The sequence below is a fragment of the Leuresthes tenuis genome, unplaced genomic scaffold, assembly GCF_036924035.1.
Source record: "Leuresthes tenuis unplaced genomic scaffold, fLeuTen1.0.hap1 SCAF_23, whole genome shotgun sequence".
Taxonomy (NCBI): domain Eukaryota; kingdom Metazoa; phylum Chordata; class Actinopteri; order Atheriniformes; family Atherinopsidae; genus Leuresthes; species Leuresthes tenuis.
The window spans coordinates 17,483,306-17,504,190 of record NW_027325377.1 but is presented as its reverse complement, the minus strand read 5'-3'; the positions used below and the strand labels follow the sequence as shown (position 1 = coordinate 17,504,190).

At 40.6% G+C, this 20,885-nt stretch overlaps 2 protein-coding genes across 2 annotated transcripts; both read right to left on the bottom strand.

Moving 5' to 3' along the window:
- Positions 1-34: 34 nt before the first annotated feature.
- On the bottom strand, positions 35-5,603 carry tigarb (TP53 induced glycolysis regulatory phosphatase b). The gene is made up of 6 exons (XM_072377696.1): positions 5,511-5,603; positions 5,191-5,228; positions 4,815-4,936; positions 2,866-2,943; positions 2,651-2,761; positions 35-1,433 (listed from the first exon to the last, which is right to left on the bottom strand). The coding sequence occupies exons 1-6, from the start codon at positions 5,540-5,542 to the stop codon at positions 1,017-1,019; spliced, it is 798 nt and encodes a 265-aa protein (XP_072233797.1). The 5' UTR covers positions 5,543-5,603; the 3' UTR covers positions 35-1,016.
- A 395-nt stretch (positions 5,604-5,998) lies between these two features.
- On the bottom strand, positions 5,999-19,479 carry LOC140282598 (G1/S-specific cyclin-D2-like). Its single transcript, XM_072377084.1, has 5 exons — positions 19,076-19,479; positions 17,965-18,180; positions 13,461-13,620; positions 11,087-11,235; positions 5,999-8,845 (listed from the first exon to the last, which is right to left on the bottom strand). Exons 1-5 carry the CDS (start codon positions 19,268-19,270, stop codon positions 8,681-8,683), a joined length of 885 nt encoding a protein of 294 aa, XP_072233185.1. The 5' UTR covers positions 19,271-19,479; the 3' UTR covers positions 5,999-8,680.
- Between the last annotated feature and the right edge of the window lie 1,406 nt (positions 19,480-20,885).

Below are 20,885 nucleotides of genomic sequence, written 5' to 3'. Positions count from 1 at the left end.
CACCAGCAAACACAAAAGCCAGTCCCCACAAATATTTATTTATTTAAATCCATTCCTTTATTGTTATTTATGGTATTTATGAGGATGCTTTACAGCTCAAATGTACATACACGAAAACATGACTTGGGTTTACTTTGAATGTATGAGCTGGAGTTGTTGTGGAGGGAGTGTTGCTTGAATTTGAGACAAAATAAACAAATAAAGGAAACCTGATCAGTGCTTTTGTGTTACTTTTTGCATATTTCCCCAATGTTGGATCACGTAAACTGTGTGAAAGTAATTCTGAGTGAGTAAGCGGGTTCAAAATAGACAACATAGCTGCCTACTTTCTACCACCTCTGCATGATTAGCAAACAGGCACCGTGTCGTGTCAATCTAAAGGGCAATTTTACTTTAAAAAGCTGGTTGACCACTTGACAACAAAAAAAATAAAAGGGAAATATGCTTGGTCACTGTTGCCAATGGGAGAGGACTAAAATGACAGCTAAATATAATTTTTAGTATTATTTTGTATGGATTACACTCAGAAAGATTCTTGTGGGTTTTAGCAACACCATTTTCACCATTTTTTTAAATTTATAAAGTATAAAAATAATCTTGGATCAGATTTTTTAATAAAATTATATCATTTTTATATGCATACACATAGCAGTGTTTGACGTTATATTGCACAAGTAAAATGAGCACCAACCAAACGACAACAGAGCACACATTAAATAGTTCCAACTTTGGTATGACATGATAGAAAACGTAATTAAATTACCAATTTTAAAAAAATTAATGTGACCATACTGGCCAATAGTTGGAAGGACACCGATTTCATAATAATACAGTGCTGCACAACTGTTTGACTACTGATCCACAGTAAAACATGCTGATTATCAAGAAAACTCCTTTTTCTCTGCGGTCAGTTACATGTGTCACCGCTGAGGTCTTTGACTTTCGTTATTACTGTAGTTCCATCTTCACATCCTGTACACATACATCAAGCATTAATTCCTAGCTTTTCCTTCACTTTATTCAGCAGCTATGAGGTTTTCTAAATGGTCCTTTCTGTTGGTGAAAACACAGCGAGCAGCAGAAAGCACCGGCCCCGACTCGGCCTGGCTCAGAGTGAGAATAAAGCGGCTGACGCCCGTGTTGGGACAGCGTGAAAACAGCTGTGATATCTTCACTCCGGCAGGTAGAGCACAATTGAAGTCCTCCACAAGGTGTTGGATGGCCACCCGAATGTAAGCGCCGTGGCTCACCACGAGAGCGTGGACCGGCACACCCCAAAGACCGCCGCTGGCCGAGCAGCCGGGGGGGACATCTGGCGCGGCGGCCCCACCGGCGGCCGGTTCCGCTGAGGAGGCTTCGGGTTCGGATGAGCTGTGCTCATCCAGCATTTGTTTGAAAAGGACTTTGAGAAACTTTTTGAACCTCAGCTTCACCTGAAAGCAAGGCGACAGTGAAGCTAACGGATTATTATGATTCTTGCACAAAAATCCCTGAAGTTCTCCGATGCAGATATCTCTCTGAAAAAGTCATTTAGCTCTTGAAAAAGTTGTTTAGCGAGACAAGGTGAACGAAGCTCTTTAACTACCGTATACCGGACTTAATTGTTATCATTTACAAAGGTGTAACCGTGTCAGTTATTGAAAAGCATGTCTTACTGAGAAAATTCTGTAAAAGGTATGCAACAAAAAAGCAACGGTGGAAAAGACAAAAAAAATGAGACCATTGTCAAACCATAACAGGTGTTTGTGGCTTCAAACAACTTCTGCCCCTCTAATTACGCCAGCAAACCACAAATTATGAGCCAGGTTTCTCATCTTCCTGCCAGCAGGTGTCACTGAGTGTTTCAATGGAAATATAGTTCAAAGCAAGCCCTGAAATCAAGAAGCTTAGATTAAAACGTCTTTGTGAAACCAGCCCAATGAACATCTTTGGACAGCTGAAATGTCAGAAAATGAGATTTTCCCCTCCGTTTTCTGACATTTCATAGAAACAGAAAACATCAAATGCTAAAGAAGTAGTCTGGGGAAATCTCTCATATCTGGTGGCTTTTCACCAGAAGAAACTTCAAGTTAGGCCACTATGACAACATACAGCAAAGTTCACTGTATAAACCGACAGCACAGCAGGATATACAGTGTGTGTGAGTTAAACTTCATATAAAAAAGATCATTTGAGGGATTTTACATGGTGGAAAGTCTGGTGACAGAGAACACTGCACTCTTCAACCAGAAGCCCCATTCGAAGGTAATCTAATTAATGTACTTTATCATCTATTGGCCATTTAATTGCACTTAACGCCAGTTACTCTTTATGAATAACAATAAACCAAAGAAGTCATCAAAAACTGCCGAGTTAGATCTTTGCATTAAACTGTTAAATTACTCCATTTAATGTGACAAATTATGGGAAACGCTTGATTGCCCCTGTGGGATATATGAATATGTCTACTGGTTCAGATTTTTCAACATTAAGCAAGTGGTTTTGCAAAAGTGATTTTTTATATTGCAATGCCTAAAAATGGCCACTATGTAGCACTGTTTTATAAGAAATACTTTCTCTTGATCTCAAAAGAAAAAAAAGGGGCCATTTCCCAATTTCTAAAAGCACACGTGATTAACTAAGTAATGAATCCTGACTCCATCCGACTCACCTGGTCCAGTGTCTCTCCTCCTGGTGGTGTGTAGTCACGACACGACTGACCGGCAGCATTGGCCATGTTCTTCAGATCCTCTTTGTGACGCCCTTCGGCAATGCCAAAACCCTGCGTCAACAAATCCGCATCTCAGAGCTCAGAAAACACACTGCAGCGATGCTGCATGTAACGCTTTAACATTTGAAAGCAGCAGAAGGCAAAAAACATCTTACCCGTTCTCTGAGTAATGGCTCCAAAATCATCTCCATGCCAGAGCAGTGAGTGTTGCTCCTCAGGATTAACTCAGCTGTCTGGTGGGGAAATGTAATCTGGAAATTACTGCCTCAATATATTTGCGATTGCCAAAAGAGTAAGTCATGGACGAGCATAAGACGCAGAAATACATTATGAGCACGACTGAGTCAACGACCCCAGAGACATGAATGCTCCCAAAACTATTGTACATGTGAAAATGATTCACCTTATGCATCCCGTTTTCATTTTCTCCTTCTGAAAGAGGTGATATCTCACAGAGTCGAGAGAATGTTTGCTCATGATGAGACGCGAGTATGAGTAGCTTGTTCATTTCCCAAGAAATGTTCCATTCATAGGGTCACAGAAAAGGTCTGAAGCTCTGAAGCAGAACATGAAGAATAAGTTTGGGTAGTGTTCTAATCTACATCACCTCAGAAGTATAAGTGTACAAATATCAACAAAACAAAGTGCCAAAAGAGACGATCCCTTCAGTTTGATTGGTGCTTATTGGTTAGTTATTGGTTAGCAGTCCAACCCGGGATCTGGAGCGTTCTGGAAAATATTTTCCAGACTACTCAGTAAGTTTCGGCATCCAGTTCCTTTCACAGAGAGGCATACACACTGAATGATGTTGCCATCTCAATGTTTAACTGCAGGGACGGTATTTGTGAAGAGAGGCTTAGTTCCCACTTTCTTCTATAAACTGATCAGAATTGCAGTCAGACAGTCCCACCTTTGTTCCATCAGATAAGATTATTTATCTTTTGATAATTTGACTCATTTAGGTCTTTTTGTTTGTTTTCCCCAGCAGGCTGTCATGTGCCTTTTAATAAGGTATGGCTTCTATCTGGCCACTTTATCATAAAGGCCTGAAGCTCTGAGTGGGGTGCTGCAGAAGAGGTTGTCCGTCTGTAAGATTCTGTCCACTTTCACAAAGGAACAATTTCAGAGGCCTATAAAGTCCTTTGGTGGTTCCAAACTTCAATTTTAAATCACTGGAGGCTGCTGTGCGCTTAGACACTTTCAGTGCTGCAGAAAATGACTTGTGTTGTGTGTTTAGGGACAATTCTCTCAACATCGTGGCTTGGTCTTCACATCAGAGGCACCACCAATGATAGCAGGATTATCATGGAATAATTCAGTCTTTGGAGTTTTGGACAACTGCGTGAAGACTGACGGAAGTAAAAGAAATAATGCATTTTGAGATAAACACAAGGACATCAGCTTGAAGACTTTAACATTTAATTAAAAGGTTAACGATGAACGTTGTTCAACAATTTTCTCAGATGAAGGAAATTTCATCAGCAAACACAATAAGCTTTTAATAACCAAAAAAAAAATTTAAAGTCAAACTGCTCTGCTTTAGGTCAGCTGACAAACTGAATTTACTGAATGACCAAATCAATAGACACCCCCCCCAAAAGATAACAATGACAGCATTCATTATGCTCAGACTGTGACAGAGTGGTTCAAGCAGCACCTGACATCCTTTTCACTCATCGATTGGCCACCACAGAGTCCTGACCTTAACCCCATTGACAATCTTTCTGCTGGAGAAGACTTGGAAAAAAGATCCATTGTAGTTTTTAAATCAAACATCACTCTAATAGTACTAAACAGTGCATCTCTGGGCAATGTGCCATAATAAATATGACGGGCTTGACAAAGACAACACATGCTAAAGGGATCATTTAATCAGTGTTTTTTATCTTTTCGTGCCAGTTGTAAACAGTAACACAAGCATATATTTACAGTTTCACCTCTTCATTTGCAGGGACAAACATGATGACGTGAGGGAAGATTTTTCTTACAGCTTCAACTAATCTGTCTGAGATGGCACCTGTCATTTGCTTAGTCATGTTAAGAATAGTAATGCCCCATCCAGCATTTGAAAAATAAATAAATAATATGTATGCGTCTGTCTTACCTGCACAGCCCGTCGAAGGTTACTGACAAACACTTTGTTGAATGTGATGTCCTTGAGGTACTGTCCCACTGCTTCACCCTGCTGCACACCTGTCTCTGACAGAAGTGTGTCCACTCCCTGCCCTTAAAATACAGACATTTTCAGTTTTAACTAAGAAAACACATTTTGCGAACCAGTGAACCCTGTCAAGTGTAACATAGGAAAAATGTATCAGAGTGGTACATTACCAAATGCTTTATTATTTAGTATTTCAACCTTCTGTATGTGCATCTATAAATGCTTGACCTTCCTCGATTGTAAAACGGTTTCTTATCTCAAACACTCTGTAGCACTGTTTGGCCATTTTATAAATAAAGTTTGTCATCATTGAAGTTACCTTGCAGTAGCTTTTCTCTGTTGTATTGCGTCTCCCCACTGTGTGGAAACATAACAAAAGACAATGACTAATCACATGCGTCTGTTTTGACTATAACAATAATGCAACTATTCTGCCCAGAAATAAATAGCTGTGAAGATGACTATTAAGTTAGTGAGGACCGGTTTCATTTTACCCTTGCTAAGTTAGCCGCATAGACAGATATTCAGTCCGCACACTTTACAAACAACTGACAGGACGCCATGTTTCTTTAGAATATAGGGACGCCATCAAATAATAGACATTTTAAAGGAAAAATAACCTGTTAACTTGTCACTTACTGTCGTACAAGCGTTAAACTGAACGTAAACATTTTCCGCCGCACCTCTCTTACAACTTCTGGATTGTCTCTTTAAACAGCGCTGGGTCGCGTCATCTGCAGTCACGTGACGCAGCGTCTGCATCATGACGTATGCAGTGCGGATGTATTTCTTTCCCCCTTTCCATCAATATTTGTACTTTGTCTAGTAAATTTGAGAAACTTTTTTTGAGATACTGCATGTATTTTTCTGGAGTTTTAGTGTAGTCAGACTTTCAAATTTGAATATTTCACTTTCTTTGTGAAACTTTAGTAAGCAGTATATTAATATACAGCACATTTAGTCATATCTCAATTCCTAATAGGGATATTTCTCTTTCAATTATCATGGAAACAGTTCCAAATGTTCCATATTGACTTGTCAGAGTTGCTAGTGGACTTAAGTGTCTTCTGATGCAGAACATGTGAAAGAGCAAACAGCGCATGAAATGACAAAATAACGCAGACACGTGATTTTAGCCAATTTATTGACAAATAGTTGAGGTACACTGTGTGGCTGCATTTGGGCAGTGAAGTTTGGAGTAACAACCACACTAAACAATTGTAAAACTCTTGAGTAAATGGGTACCTCAAAAAAATAAACACTCCATTTTACTTAAATGAACTGATCCAAACATGTCCAAATAGGAAACTTTTTTTTCTCCTTTTTTTTTTGCCTTTCTATTAAATGTATAGCATACAGTATAGGATGTTTTAACATAGCACCAGATATAAGAAATAACCTATTTTAAAGTAGGCTGCAGGCACTTTTAACTTATCAGTGGAATCTGGCAGCTGACGTTTGACATCCAGACAGAAAAAAATGAAAGTGAAACCCGTCCAACAAATCAGGAGTGAAAACAATGTGTGTGATGTGAAGTGTGATGAGGTAACGGTGAGATGGGCTCTCGCTCTATTCATCCAATTTAATTATCCTGAGGTACACGAAGAAGCAGCAAGAATATGATAGAAGAGGAACAAAGGTACAACTAAAACAATAAAAGAATTAAACATGCTAATCAAAGAGTTCTGCAAACACAAGTACTTCCAGTCCCACACCAAACTGTTACTTTTCCTCCGATACATAGACGAGAGAAAAGCAGACTTGTTACATATTAAAAATTTCATAATATAGCAGCACACAAGTGAATGACAATAAGGCATTTTTGTGTAAGACTAGGAAAGAAAAGCTTAATAGCAGCAAGAGATTGGTGAATATAACCCATCTGTCTTACTTTGGAAATCTCTTTCAATTACAAGCAGAACATTTAGAAGCATTATTTTTCAGTTTAAAGCACTTTTCTTTTTTTTTTTTGGAAAAAAAAAACATTTGGCTTTCTTGCACAATGGAACATGCATGAATACAATTTAGAAACTACATTTGTGTTCTCAAATGTAGTGTGGATTTCAAGCATTTTTGTTCAATGAGAAATTGGTTATATACACACGTGTAAAACTCCCACAAAAGCTTTAAAACTACAGTTCAGATAACGATACAAAGACAAGGAACAAAATACGAACAAGCATATTCAGGGGAGCATGAAAGGACTATTGGAAGGGGTCACTATAAATCTAAATAAAATAAAAAAAATTCAAGTTTAGGGTCAAATCAACGCATAGAAGTCTACATGTGGCCTGGCTTGCCTTCTTGCTTTAGTGGATAAACTATCACACTGAATATCCTATATCTAGTCACTGGTCGAGGCAAAGCTTTCAAGACAACATGCGTCACCCCTTGGGAATCCAGCCCAGAAAAAAAAAAAAAAAAAAGAAATGAAAATTTAAAAAAGAAAAAAAAAAAAGAAAAACTAAAACAAATAACTTAAAGAAAAGCTAAGAAAAAAAAAAAGAAATGCCACCCCCCCCCCCAAAAAATAAAAATCTGAACTCTCCTCGACCACCATCCCCTTACCAATCTTAAGGAGTGTGTGTTTTAAAAGTGCATCAACATTGTTTCATGTCGCCCTCTCTACAAAAAAGATAAAAAAGGTATAATTGATAACAGGAGAAACTGCAGCACACTTAAAGCCCATCCTGACCACCATCAGGGATCGTGTCACTCTACTATTGTGCGACTGCAGAAACATCAAAAAGCTTAAAGTTAACTGTTGTAAGCCATCATTCATCAACACAGACGTTTGCATTTCTCAATCACTTTCCACATGCTTTCTTTTTCCCAAAAAACCTCTCAAGAAATCCTCCCACTTGCTTCCGTTGCCTCTGAAACTTGGTAAAAACTTGCCCAAACCTGGCCGAGCGTAAAGTTCCTTTCGAACAAACAAATGAACACTCAACTTTCAAAATGTGCTTTGACGTGTACAAACGACACAAAAACAGCACGGAAAACATACGCTGAATTCAAACACATCGCCACGTGGTCCTTTTAATACTCCAGTTTGGAGTTGGCAGTGGAATCAAGAACTTCTTAGACAGTAGCCCCCTGCTTCGCACCTCTGACCTGCTTCATGTCCTTCCTCTGCGAGCAGGCCCAGCCCACTCTGAGCCAGCACTTCTGCATAAATAGTAAAGCTGTGCTACCGGTACACAGTATTATAGATAGAGCTGCTAGCTACAGTAGCGCTCCTCCGGCTGTATATCAGTTCGGTTTAAATGCCATGTACTGTATAATTAGCATTTCAATCACTGCTATACAGATTTCCTAATAAAGAAAATCCCATTAAACGCATAAATTGATAATTGCTCACTAAAGATGGTTAAAGAGTAAGTAAATGCTAACTAAATATACATCATTTAATAAGTTTGCTAAATTGTATCAAAAGAAAAATGTATATTTTATATAATTATGCAATTTTCTCTTCAAGTATGAACATATTTTCAGGTTTCCACAGTGGGAACCTAAGGCACTATATCAAGTTTTCAAGAATTAACTGTTGGTTTTTTTTGTTATTTTTAAATAGCTCGTTCGATTACATGTGGCCTGTGCAAAGGGTGGAAATACACCCATCCAGGCATAAATGGGGTGGGGGGGGGTGACTACAAATTTCTTAGTTTCTAAAAGTTCATAGATTGCCACACAATCACTCAAGGGGCGACTTGACATAGCTGCTGGCAGCTTATGCCCCCTCCTCTTGCTCGCTTCAGTTCATTGGTAGGCAGGCACGAGTGTTGTGTGAGTCAGGTGGCGATGGGAGTTCATAAGTTGACATCACGCACATCTGTGGGGGTGCTGGACTGGTCTTGCTGCTCCCTTGCCTTGTTGCCGGCTCTGATGCCGGTCTCCTGCCGGTACTGCTGGCCCTGCTGCAGGCTGGAGGCCAGCACACGCTCTATTTGCTCCTGGCACGCCCTCAAACAATCCTAGAACAAAAAGGGTCAGCAGTGGTTAAACATACACACTTCCATCAAAAGTATGTACATCCTAAGAAGCATAGCCCTCTCCTGACCAGATTCCTTTTCTTAATTTTAAAAGACATAATTTAGCTTTTTTTTTCTGTAAGTGCTGAAAAGAAATGGACAAATCCTTGACATTAACACTCAAAACCACTACAAATTCACACAAATATGAAAAACAACATTACATTGTGTTCACATTCCAAGAGTTTGTATTCAAACTCATTGAGCCTTTTACAGTGACATTTAAATGGTTACAAACCTAACATGTAAAAAGTTGCGTTGCTATAAATAAACACTGCTCGGTAACTTCAAAGATTAACTGACAGACTCCACAGGGTTCGATCTGTACACCTGTACTCGGACAATAGCGTGCAAAATGCTGGTATTTCTATTGCATTTTTACATGCAGGTGGTTTAACAGCTTTGGTCACATGCTTGGAATACCAGCAGGGAATTATGTGTCTTGAGGTAGGTGGTCCTGTCTGCATCATGATCAGAACAATGAGTACCAGCGCACTCCGATGCCAACACCACAGAGGAGAAAGCGACATTGTGGGGAGAGAAATCCTCTCGGACACAAGACATATTCATGTCTGAGGTACAGGTGAAGCATCAAAGGGGGAGAGGGTTCCTAAAAGAGCTCTGGTGTCTATCAAGCAACAGATAAGCAGATCCAAAACTCTGGACTCCCTTCCTCCATCCCCCACTTGGGTTTACAGCACGGTCAATCCCAAGTGGAGGTCTAGAGGAAATGGCTTTGACCTACTGCACCCTGACCCTCTGAGTTTGGGTGTAAAACAGAATGCAGGACAGTGGGACCGGATGTTTTTGTACAACTTCTCTCATGAAAGGGGATCGTCTTTCCCGTCTTTGTCCCCCCTGCAGGTCTGTGTTGAAAATGTGGGAGGTCTGCCTCCCTGAGACGTCGGCAGGACGCTTAATGAATGAGTCGAAGCTCGCAAAGAGGCCAACATTCCTTTAAAATGTACGAATAATTGGAACCCGATGGACTTCAGTTGGTGCGCCTGTTGTGACGGCAGGGTTGCGGGCCCACGTCACTATAGCAACGTAACCACAAGCTCAGAGGCAACAGTGATTGGATTTCTACACTCAACTGTTAATGTCCATCACAGGATATTGTTAGAACAAAAGGACATATGGTATATGAGGAATTCTGGGGGTTTTTTGGGAAGAAAAACTGATCACATGCTTAAGATACAGTCACATGCCATTCTTTGCAGCTTTGACAACTTTTTTTTTTTTAGACCAAATTTTATGAGTTATAAATACCTAAACCAGACCCCTACAGACATTCAATGTTTTCTTATCTGGACCAGTGTATGTAGTAGCAACATAAATACATATACAAGTGTTGATGAATGAGTCTCAGTCCATGATTTCAGGTACAGGCATAGGAACGACCATTTCCTTGCAGCACATGATCATTTGTGCATGCAACACAGGAACTTTGGATACTATTTTGACGGTCATATAAATTTTAAAGGTTCCAGGTGACATCAGTCAAATCCAACGAGTGCATTTATTCACACAAACTGTAGCATTTTGGATTTTCACAAGATCTATTAACAAAATATATGTCATAGATGCTGTTCAATCATTGTGTTAACTTATCTGTAGGTCTTTTGTCAGGAATCTTTCGTTTTAATTTGAAAAAAAGTCCAGTGCAAACGACAAAGCAAACAGGGAATAATTAATGCTTTCAGAAAACCAAACTACAAGCGTGAGGACAACTTTGAAGTTTGTGTTGCACTCTGTAGTATTTATTTAGTATTATTGGACAACTTTCTGTCTCTTCGTTTCTGTCTTGGCTGGAAAAGAGGCCTCTTGCCTTGACTGCAAACATATTCCTCCACCAGGAGGGGCACACAGCTAAAGTGAAAGCCATGCAAAGAAATTGCATGTGTCCTACCACAAGAATGTGGGCTCTGAGTTTTAAGAAGACATTCCCTCTGCCGCTGCTCTTTATAGCAGCAGTCTGGCTCTCCAGCCAAGAGCCAAAAGCTTGCTCTCCCTCACTCCTTGAAAAGTAAATTGCTTCAGTCTGCCACTACTGAAGTCATCACTGTTGTTTATTAAAGAGCCTTTGTGCTGCTGGCGTGAGATGTTGCAATGATAGCTAATAACAATGCATTGTCGTAGCCCTAAAACTATTGAGTAATTCCTTCAAGCAAGTGTGACACTCACCACCTCAGTGTTGGTGATCTTGGCCAGCAGGTCTGTCAGGTTGTCTCCACTCAGCCTCTGGTCACTGTGGTCCAGCTGCAGACCACAGATAGCAGCTCCCATGCTGCCAGTGGCAATCATAGATGGAGGGTTCATGGCAAGGCGGTCATCTGGTGAGAAACGACAATTAATGCACATTAGTCAAGCAGCAGTTTCAGGCCACACTAACACATTGAAATCCCATTATTAACTATGACATGAAGAGTATCAGCCCTGAGGAAGCATGCAAGATGCATGACAAGTTAAACTGTCTGAATCCTACTCCACAGCTAAACCCGATTTTTTCCCACAGTCTGGATTTCAACAGACATAGTTGCATGGTGGAACCTGTGTGGTTTCCTTCTTAGAAACGTCAGCTCCGATTACAAAAGCAGAGTAGGAATCCTCCTACTCACTGAGCAGTGAGCTCCGGGCACGATTCCCGTGAGTCCACATCCAAGTCAAAATGACTTAAGCGACTGCAGGCCAGAATGGAGGAGGCGAAAGAGGAGGCAGTCATGAAGAGCTGAAAAAAGGAGAACCCAGCGGAAGTCCTCACCCGATTTAAGCCATAAGTAATCATAGTTTTCTGCTATTCAATAAAGTTTCTTGTCTGACCACTAGAAGGGTCTTTCAGTGAGAATAAAACTGCTAGTACGCTTCTTCAGAATTGCTTGTCAGATCGTTTAATAGCTTCCGAAAGCCCTCCTTGAACACATTTATGATTTTTGAGAGGAGGGAGGTGTCTCTGACCATTTCTGTAACTTCCTCAAACTGACAATTCGACCTTCACACCCGCTTCTTGCTATGATTGGCCGGCTGTGCGGAGGTAAGCTGCTTGTTCCAAGACTCTCGTTTTTCTATTCTTGACAACCATTTCTGTCACTTTGTAAATACGAACAAGTGCAAGGCTACGAACGTCTTCCAGGAGACACAAATGTGCACTGCTATTAATATTGTGAATCTTTGGCAGCACAAAACTTGATTTCTTTCTCCCTTTTGATCCGTTTCCAGTTTTTTGGCATGTATTCTGGCATCTACTAAACATTAATTAGATTTCCACATCTTTGAACAAATATACTTTATTTCCTGCAGCAATTAAAGTATACTGGTCTTTCCAGGATCTCAGCACATCTGACAAAGTATTGCCACATACTCGATAAAAGCTCAATTGTTTTCCAAACAAAATGCAAGCCAATCCTGGTGGCCTCACAGCTCTGATTAAGCGCCGGAGAAGAGCCTGCTTAACAACACCCATCGTCTCCTCGAGGGACCAGCTGTCCATAGGAGGAGCTCTCCTTCATTATAAGAATAACATCTCAACTCCATATAAAACTCCAAACATTTACATTACTGCTAAACCGCAGCAGGCTTCCTTTTTTTCCTCCTCTGCGGCTGCTTTGTGCTTGGATATAAGCAGCTGTTTATGAATAGCACAAGCAACCACTGAAACACACCCAAATATATATATATATATAAAAGTGACGCTAAAATTTTGTTAAATGGGGCATAAAACCCATTGAAGGAGCCTATGGTTTCAATAACTAGCTCTAGCAAACAAGTACTGATTGGCCAGATCTGACCCAAGTGACGTTTGTGAGGAATTTCATCGCACCAAAGAGACCTCATTTGCTTTATTTGCTTCATTGAATTAGCTGAAAGAGTTAGGAGATAAAAGGCAGCCTCGTGACAGAGTCCTGTATATTACACGTCTTAGGTGATCCTGCAGTAGTATTTCTGTCCAGGATATGAAAATATTAGAGGGATTCCTGGTATATGCAAAGGAATGCCATAAAAAAATTCACCAAAGAGAGAGGCCTAAGGGGACGCGAGTGTTTTCCAGAGGCTCCAGAGTTTATTTTGGACATGAGGCCAGGATGGGAGGAGGAAGGAAGATCACTGGATCACTGCCCTGACTTTTTAAACCTGGAAGCTTCCCTGTCAACAAACAAATCAGAGCAAGTAGTGCAAGAGCTCAGCTGCACCTGAGTTGTTTAGCTCAGTGTGGGTCTACTGGAGCACAACTAAAAGTCTCATACAATTATTACAAGTGTATGCAGTTAATCTAAACATAGCGCTGATAGGAGTTTTCCCAGGCACTCAGCTGGGGAACATCGATGGGCACTTGAAGCAGCTTTTAGCAGCTGGAATGAAGAAGAAGAAAAAAAAACATTACAGGCTTCAGAAAGACAAGAAAGTGGATAAAAACAGCCTGTAGAGAAAAGAAAGAGGTCACAGATGACTCACGATGAGAGAATGTTTGTGTGTGTGGGAAAAAGTGGATGGAGAAATAAAAGAAGGCATAAACTGAGCGTGCGAGAGAGCAAACAAATAACAAGATGTGCGGCTGAGTTACCTGTGGCACAAAGGGCGATGAATGTCTGCGTGTGTTTGCGGACCATCGGCAGCTTTTCTTTGGGAAGGGGCACCCTGCGCATGATGTGCTCTATAAAATCATTGGGGATGACTGAGGCCATGTTCCACTTCAACTTCCCCAGCACGATCAGTTCCCAGTCCTAAAGCACAGAGAGGATGATGAAAAGAAACAGTGTCAGTCAGTTCAAACTATGATTCTTAGCTAAATCCGCTCTGTAAGGGGGTTAAAATGGCGTGCTGCCATGCCTTCATTGACCGTGAAAAAGATCAGCCTGTCCCTATTCCCAGAGGAAATAGCTCTGTAAGAAGAGTAACATTTCTTCATTTTATCTTTCCTCGCTGTATCTTATTATCTGCGTGCCTTTCTCATTCCTCGCATCCTTTGTGTTCATATCGCCGGCATGTGACAAGCCTTGCTCTGCTCAGAGCCAATGAGACAGCAAGCCCCTTCCTTCCTGTCACAAGCCTCAAACAGCTACAGTGAGTTTGCACTGCACAGGCAGCAGCACAGAGATGAGTCTTCATACAGTCTTTGCACCAGCAAAAAAGGTGTGTCAGAGCTCATGGTTTCATTCCAATTGTTGAGGAAAAACACAAACTTGGTTGTTTTAATATTCTACTTTTTCAGTATTCTGAAGTAACCGATGTAAAGTTAAGGTGTCTATATATATATCTATTCGACATTTAAGATGTATATGGGAATAAAAACAGCTGTCAATATCATTGGCAGCTGTTTTCAAACTCTCTGCCAAACTAAAGATTGCTGCAGTCTTTGGAATACTTTAGTTTCGCCAGTTTAATTAGACAAAAACAAACTTTGGGAGGAAGCATCCTTCCAAATCTCATTCAACGGATGCAAATGGTTGTGTTAACATTGACAGACATGTCGGTCTGCTCACACGCAGCGCATGTGAGAGCGTAGACTGCCCTTCTGCCCAAATGAGTTCACTGAACTCAACTTAAATAGATGGTGAAAATGTCAAATTAAAATGAGTCAATCCTGCTGAAGTCACTTTATATGGGGAGGAGGCTTGTGACTAGATGCAAACAACAATGGTGACTTCCTTAGGTGAAACATTCCATTTACATTATTTGCGTACCCTGACAAAGCTTGTAGAAGACGGACGCAGCAAGAGCCCAGCCCAAAGCTGTGGGCGTCACTGCGCTGGCGAACCCAGGGCTGCCATTGGTGACTGGTAATGCCAAGCGGGTGGAAAATGGTGGCGTTCTTGACAAAAATGTCAACAAATGCCATCTGAAGGTGGGCATCTTTGTTAGGGAGGGAAATGTACTAACAACAACAAAATAGCCAAAGCAAAGCAGAGGCACTGCATTTAAATGAAGGTTCAGAAGTGGAGAAGGAGACAAGGGACCCCATAGCAGTCCTCAACATGCACCCCAACTTCAGTTCTTCACTGCGTTCATCCTATGGATACCAAACCTTGGAAAGATGGTTTGAGAGCAGAGACCCAGTCTGTCAATGGCAGCTGTTTCATTCCACCTGATGACAGGGAAAGGTCTGCTGCGATGGATCTCACATGATGAGAGGCCCAGGCGGCGGTGGACACGTGTATGTCTTGAGAAACTCCCCACTGAAACCTCAGGCTGAGCAACAGAGGCTGGGCAGATGGAGCCAGGAGCTCAATGATCGTTCACAACCTTCACAAACCTCTGGTGAAGGATTGGGCCAGAAGAAATCTTCGTCATGATATATATCCAGACATATCCAGGGTCTAACAAGAAATCTACGCCTCTTGATGTCCTTTGTTTTAATTGAGCATTTATAAACATTCAGTACATGCACACTGAATTATGAAGAAAAAAAACAATGTAAACATTGTGGCACATGTAGGACATTTTGACATCTAAGATGGCTTAATTCATAGAATTGAGTAACTACTAAAATCAACAGTTTTTTTTTTAATTGCTACATGAATTTCCCATTAGATTATTCAACCTTTATCAGAAAAACCACAGTCCATTCCTTCTGTGTTGTGAAAAAGATTCGTAGCTCTGCACCACAAGCTAACATTAGGGCTCCACCAAGGAAGACACCAATATGTTTCAATAAAATCGAGCTATCGCAAGCATGCATGCAAGCGCACACGACCATCTGCGCTGTACAGTTCAACATCCCTACTGCCCATTATTCTGCATCAGCTCTACTGAAATTCAAGGTTTTCAAAAATCTTGTTCGTGAATGCAAAATAAAACGTAGGCCACCGAATACAAGATGACTAAAAAAAATTTAAAAAATTTAGTATTAAAGGAATATTTCATTCATTTATTTAAGTAGGGTTGTATGCACTTATTTATATTTAGTCATGGTCTTACTTGCAATACACAGTAATCAGAGCGCTCTCAGTTTGGAGAATCAGAAGCTTTCCCAACAGGTGGGCGGAATGTTACACAGACGAGGACCACCGGGAGAGTGAATTTTTTGCCACCTAAAAAGACTCAAACCCAAAAAGTTCACAGCAGTCTGAGCAAGAGCTGTTTTGTGAATATTTACATCACCTCGGCATCATAAAGTAGTTTCGCACTTTCGCAAGACGTCCTTGTTGTAGCATCACTGTCTGGGGCTGCCTTCAGGAATAATCCAAGGATATGGGCCGTGTTAGGAGGACCACTCAGCGTCCAGTGCAGGAAAAAGAGGGTGTAAACATCCGCTATATAAATGCTAAGTAGCTTTTAGCTTCAGCGCGCTCATAAGGAGAGCTTCAGGTTATCCAAACTAAGAGCGCTCTGATCCCCGTCGATAGTAATGACTCATAAGTAGTTTACACAACCCTGCTTCAGGAAAAAGAAAAGAAAAGTAATCCCTTCAGGAACACCTACAAAACTACGTTTTGACATTGATTAGCCAATCCTGGTTTAGAAGTAATCAATACAAGACTTGTATACCAATCGAAAACAGATCCTATATAAAAATTAGTTGTTACAAGTCAAAGTTCATGTTTAGGGGAACTACAACTACACACCTATACTGAGATGAAACTTTTCAACATTTAAATATCGTTACCATTAAAAACCGAACCTATCATTTCCTCTATGGCAAGGTGTAAGCTTAGCAGCAAACATGGTAAACCCTGAAACCCTGACACTAGGCAGGGAGAGTCCCCTGTCACCAAATGCATATCAGCCATCGTTCACATTTGTGTGGGTTTCCAGTGCATAACCTGCCCCCAACACGCTTGTGTTACAACGTGTGTAAGCCCAAGTGGAAATCAGTGACTGTGCGATGAGCAGGGCGCAGCTTTGCTGTCGGTGTGCTCACTTCCTGAACATTCGCCCCCAGTTAAACACTTTTCCTCCAGCTGAAGCGTCAGCCGAAGTGCACTCATAACAAGGAAGAGCTGCAACATCTTTCACCGACTCTTGCTGCCTGCTCTGTGCATCCTGTGAGGATATCCAGCAATATGGAGGCTTAGGACAATACAGAATATCAAATGGGATGAATGTCATTTCCCTCAACAGCTGCAGGCGACACAGCAGCATATATAGAGAGCATGTGGAGCACTAAATAAGAAACAGGTTTAATTGCAACATGCAAAATTGATCTGGAATGAAATTACTGCCTATTTAAGGATACCATGATACCATATCTTTGGGCATTTACTATTTTTTTCCCCTGGCTGCAAGTAACTATTATGTTGCAACAAACTATTAGAAAATTATTAAAAACTTGCAAGCCAAGAGTGTTTTTGTCATTTTTATCTCAAAAAAGAAACTTCTTCTCCGTGATAACTCATTGCTCATGAACATAGGATCATAAACATCAACTCATTCAGGGCAACTCCACAAACCTAGTTTTTCGAATTAGGACTACTTGACACGATCAAAAACTGAAGAGTAAGTTTTTGTGTCGACGGCTGCGATTGGTCGGCTAATCACATTGGAATCTGTTATGGTATCTTTGGCTTTGGGAGATTTTTGCAAGAAAACAAACTGCGACTGACAATTAGTAGTAGTAGGCCCCAATTAAGTAGCTATTGTGATTCATGTGACAACGTTACAATATGTACTTGGATACCATCCTTTACGTAGATCTAGTGCTTCACGTTTCCTTCCTTTCCTACTGTACTGAGGCTTCAATGTTGTTCCCCACAAATAAATGTGAACCAGGAGAGATGACACTCTTGCTTAAGACTAATATATGTAAGGAAGTAAAACTCAAGCCCTTTTGACATTTTATTATGGTTCTTTACAAATCTATGTGCAACAAAAATCCTTAAGAGGAAACCATATCCCATACTGCATTACTGACACTAGGTGGCATTGCACGTCTCTGCCGTCCACATGGATCCAAAGCATGGATGTGGCTATGTAGCGCACAGCTCCATTTATAAAGAAAATGGGATACTTCCTGTGAGACTAATTCAGCTATTAGCCTTATAAAATCATCCAAAAATGTGACATGACATTTTTATGCTCCCACGAGTGAGTGAATGAATGAATGGGACTTTTGAAATCCCACTTCTTACCAGCAGTTCCCGTGGTGTGATGGAGTTGTCTGTGTACATGCAGAGTTTCTCCGCTGATAGCGGCCTGCAGTCCTTTAACTTAGAGGCCAGGAATATGCACACAGCTCCCAGAAGCTGCAAAAAACTCTTTCTTGTGGGCACCACAGCTAAAAATCTGTCCAAATAATTAATGGCTAAAGGGAAGACATCTTCATTACTCTTCTCTTCTTCACACACCTGGAACGACACGAGGATTTAACAGGAGAGGGGCTTATTAGAACATATAAAAGGGAAAATGGAAAAAGAAAGCTACATAGACTTTAATGCAGAACAAGATATGATGAAGATGAGACTTTACATAGAGCTGCTAGTTTTGAGTGCTTTAAAGTTGACGCCTGTTGATATAGGTTAAATGGTTATTTTTAGATATCCCTTTAAATGTCCCTTTCCTACATGAAAAGACTAAAAATTCAAGCCAAGGCAGAACCAAATCAGTTAGGAAGTCGTACAGCAACCCCCCTCGCATTTCAAACCCTCTTCCTCGTTGGGGTTTGCCCCTTAAAAAAACAAAAAAACCCCACAACATGTAAATTCTTTAAACGCCTTTTTGTTCACATGTTTCGTTTAAACGGTTTCCGACAGTTGGACAAAAGAAAGGTCTACCAGCATTAAATGATTTTTTAAGTATCAAAAACGAAAGCGGTTCTCACTCCGCCTGTGCCTTGAGCTTAAGTCACTTTAAAAAATTAATAATAATTATTGTAAAGGGAAAATGTTGGGTTTTCGATCATGTAAATTAAGAATAGCTCGCGCACTATCACCTGAGCCAGCTCATTAGCAAAGAGTACCAGCACTCTAACTGTAAACCTATGTAAATAACTAGCTAGGCTATTTCTTTGAAGCTGTATTTTCTTCGTGGTGGAATTTCCGACACCCCCACGCCTTTGGTGAGTCATTCTCATTCAATTGTCAGCAAGTTTAACATCTCTGACAACTCTCCATGAACTAAAATGCCCATTTACGAGCCAAAATTAGCTAGAAAATGGATGTAAACATGCAACAGAAAAAGAAAAAAAAAGACACTAGCTAAAGCAGTTAAGTTAGCCCTTCAATGCATAAAGTCTCCACAAACCTCGTGCATCCAACCTGCAACCATTCGTCTCATATAAGGCTGAATATCCTTCTGGACCCGTTGGAAATATGAACATTGAGGTAAAAACCTGTCCTCAATTGTTAATAAACTCTCCAAAACTCTTTCATCATAGAGGATGTTTGGGTCAAGCTGGGCTTTCACGACTATGTCCGACTCCAGGCAATAAAGCTCCATGGCTCGGGCCCCTACTTCCCCACCTTATCTATTATTTTTGTTACTAAATAATAAAAATAAGAAAATAAATATTGTCACAATGGATTCGAAAGCGGACAGGAGGAGCAAAAGTCCCCAAGACGAAGCATGAGGCTGAGACAACAACGTTTGCTCCGGTCCTGCTGCCGCTTGGTTTGCTTCTTCCTCCAGGCAGGCTGCTGACAAAGCACCGGCAGGGAGACGAAACTTCCGGTCGACCCTTCACAATAAAGTTCAGAGTGTTTATCAACCCAAACGTATAAAATCATTCACAAAAAATTCAACGAACGATTTGTAATGTAGACAAGCTACACAAACAGAACAACCCTCGATTTCCAGTGTGGAAATAGAACAAGTGATATTTTAAAAAGGACGTCTTCAACAATAAATAAGAAACTGCCCTTTAGCTGGATCTTCAAGAATGGAAGTTAATCTATAAAACAAAAAAAGTTTTAATTTCAAAAAGGGTTCATTCACCACACACACACCTGCAACAGAAACAGCAAGACTAATATATAGGATGTTATCGGGGGAAAAATCAGCACCATCATGTTATCTTGGCTGAAGGCAACATTGGCGTTAATATCGACAAGATTCCTTCAGTATAGAAAAATGGCACATCCCTAGAGCACATATCTTAGACTGTTTACATCATGATATGCAGTTTATGGTATAAATCAGAAGTTTGCACTGTCTGCTATTACACACATAAATCTTCAACCCAGCTGGCCCAACATATTTGACGATACAGCAATAAATCAGCGAACTGGCTGTAAAAAGAAATGAGACAACCTCTTTATTAAACATTCCTCCTCAAAAGCTGACAAACTGAGCCTAAATGGCCCGCAAAGCATCGTACATAAAGTCAGAAAAGTATTTAATTTCTCTGTTTTTAGAATACAATGAGACATATTCATGCACATTGTCTGCTACTGTTTTTTTATTCGTAATAAAAATATGACTCACACCATTACATTTATTTTGTATGTTTTGTTCTAATTTGCACATTTTCTTTTTACTTGTATGTCATTCACCCATTCCTTCATACAGTACTTTGAAACACGGATTCACTGGGGACTGCCAGCCTTCCAGTCTGAAGGTGACCACTCTGCCTGCTGAGCCATGGCTGCTCCATACGAGCACATGAGCAAGCTAACATGAAAGTCAACACACTGCTGTCCTTAAGCGCAGCCTCACAGCTAACATATCTGAGAACTCTTCGACTTGTTATATTGTGCATCTGTTGCTTGTTTGCATTTCCTCTTTGACCACAAATTTATAGTCCAAAGCCTCCCAGAATCCAGTCCGGTCACAGTGCTTCCCCATGAGCAGCCGGCATGGGACGCAGTGTGCTGGTGCTCACATCCTTATGGCAATGGGTGTGGATGGTATGTTGATCTCTTTTCAGTGAAAAGTTTTCCATAAAGGAAGTCCTCTGGCATGGTGGCATGCTTAGGAATGGGCATGCAAATCTATGGAGACTCCTAAAAGTGTTTGTTTTTTTGTTCTTCTATGGCAGGATCTAATCTGTAAGATGATGTGATTATAATAGAGAAGGAAGTCATGAGGTTTTCAACTTCCTATCACTTTTGATATG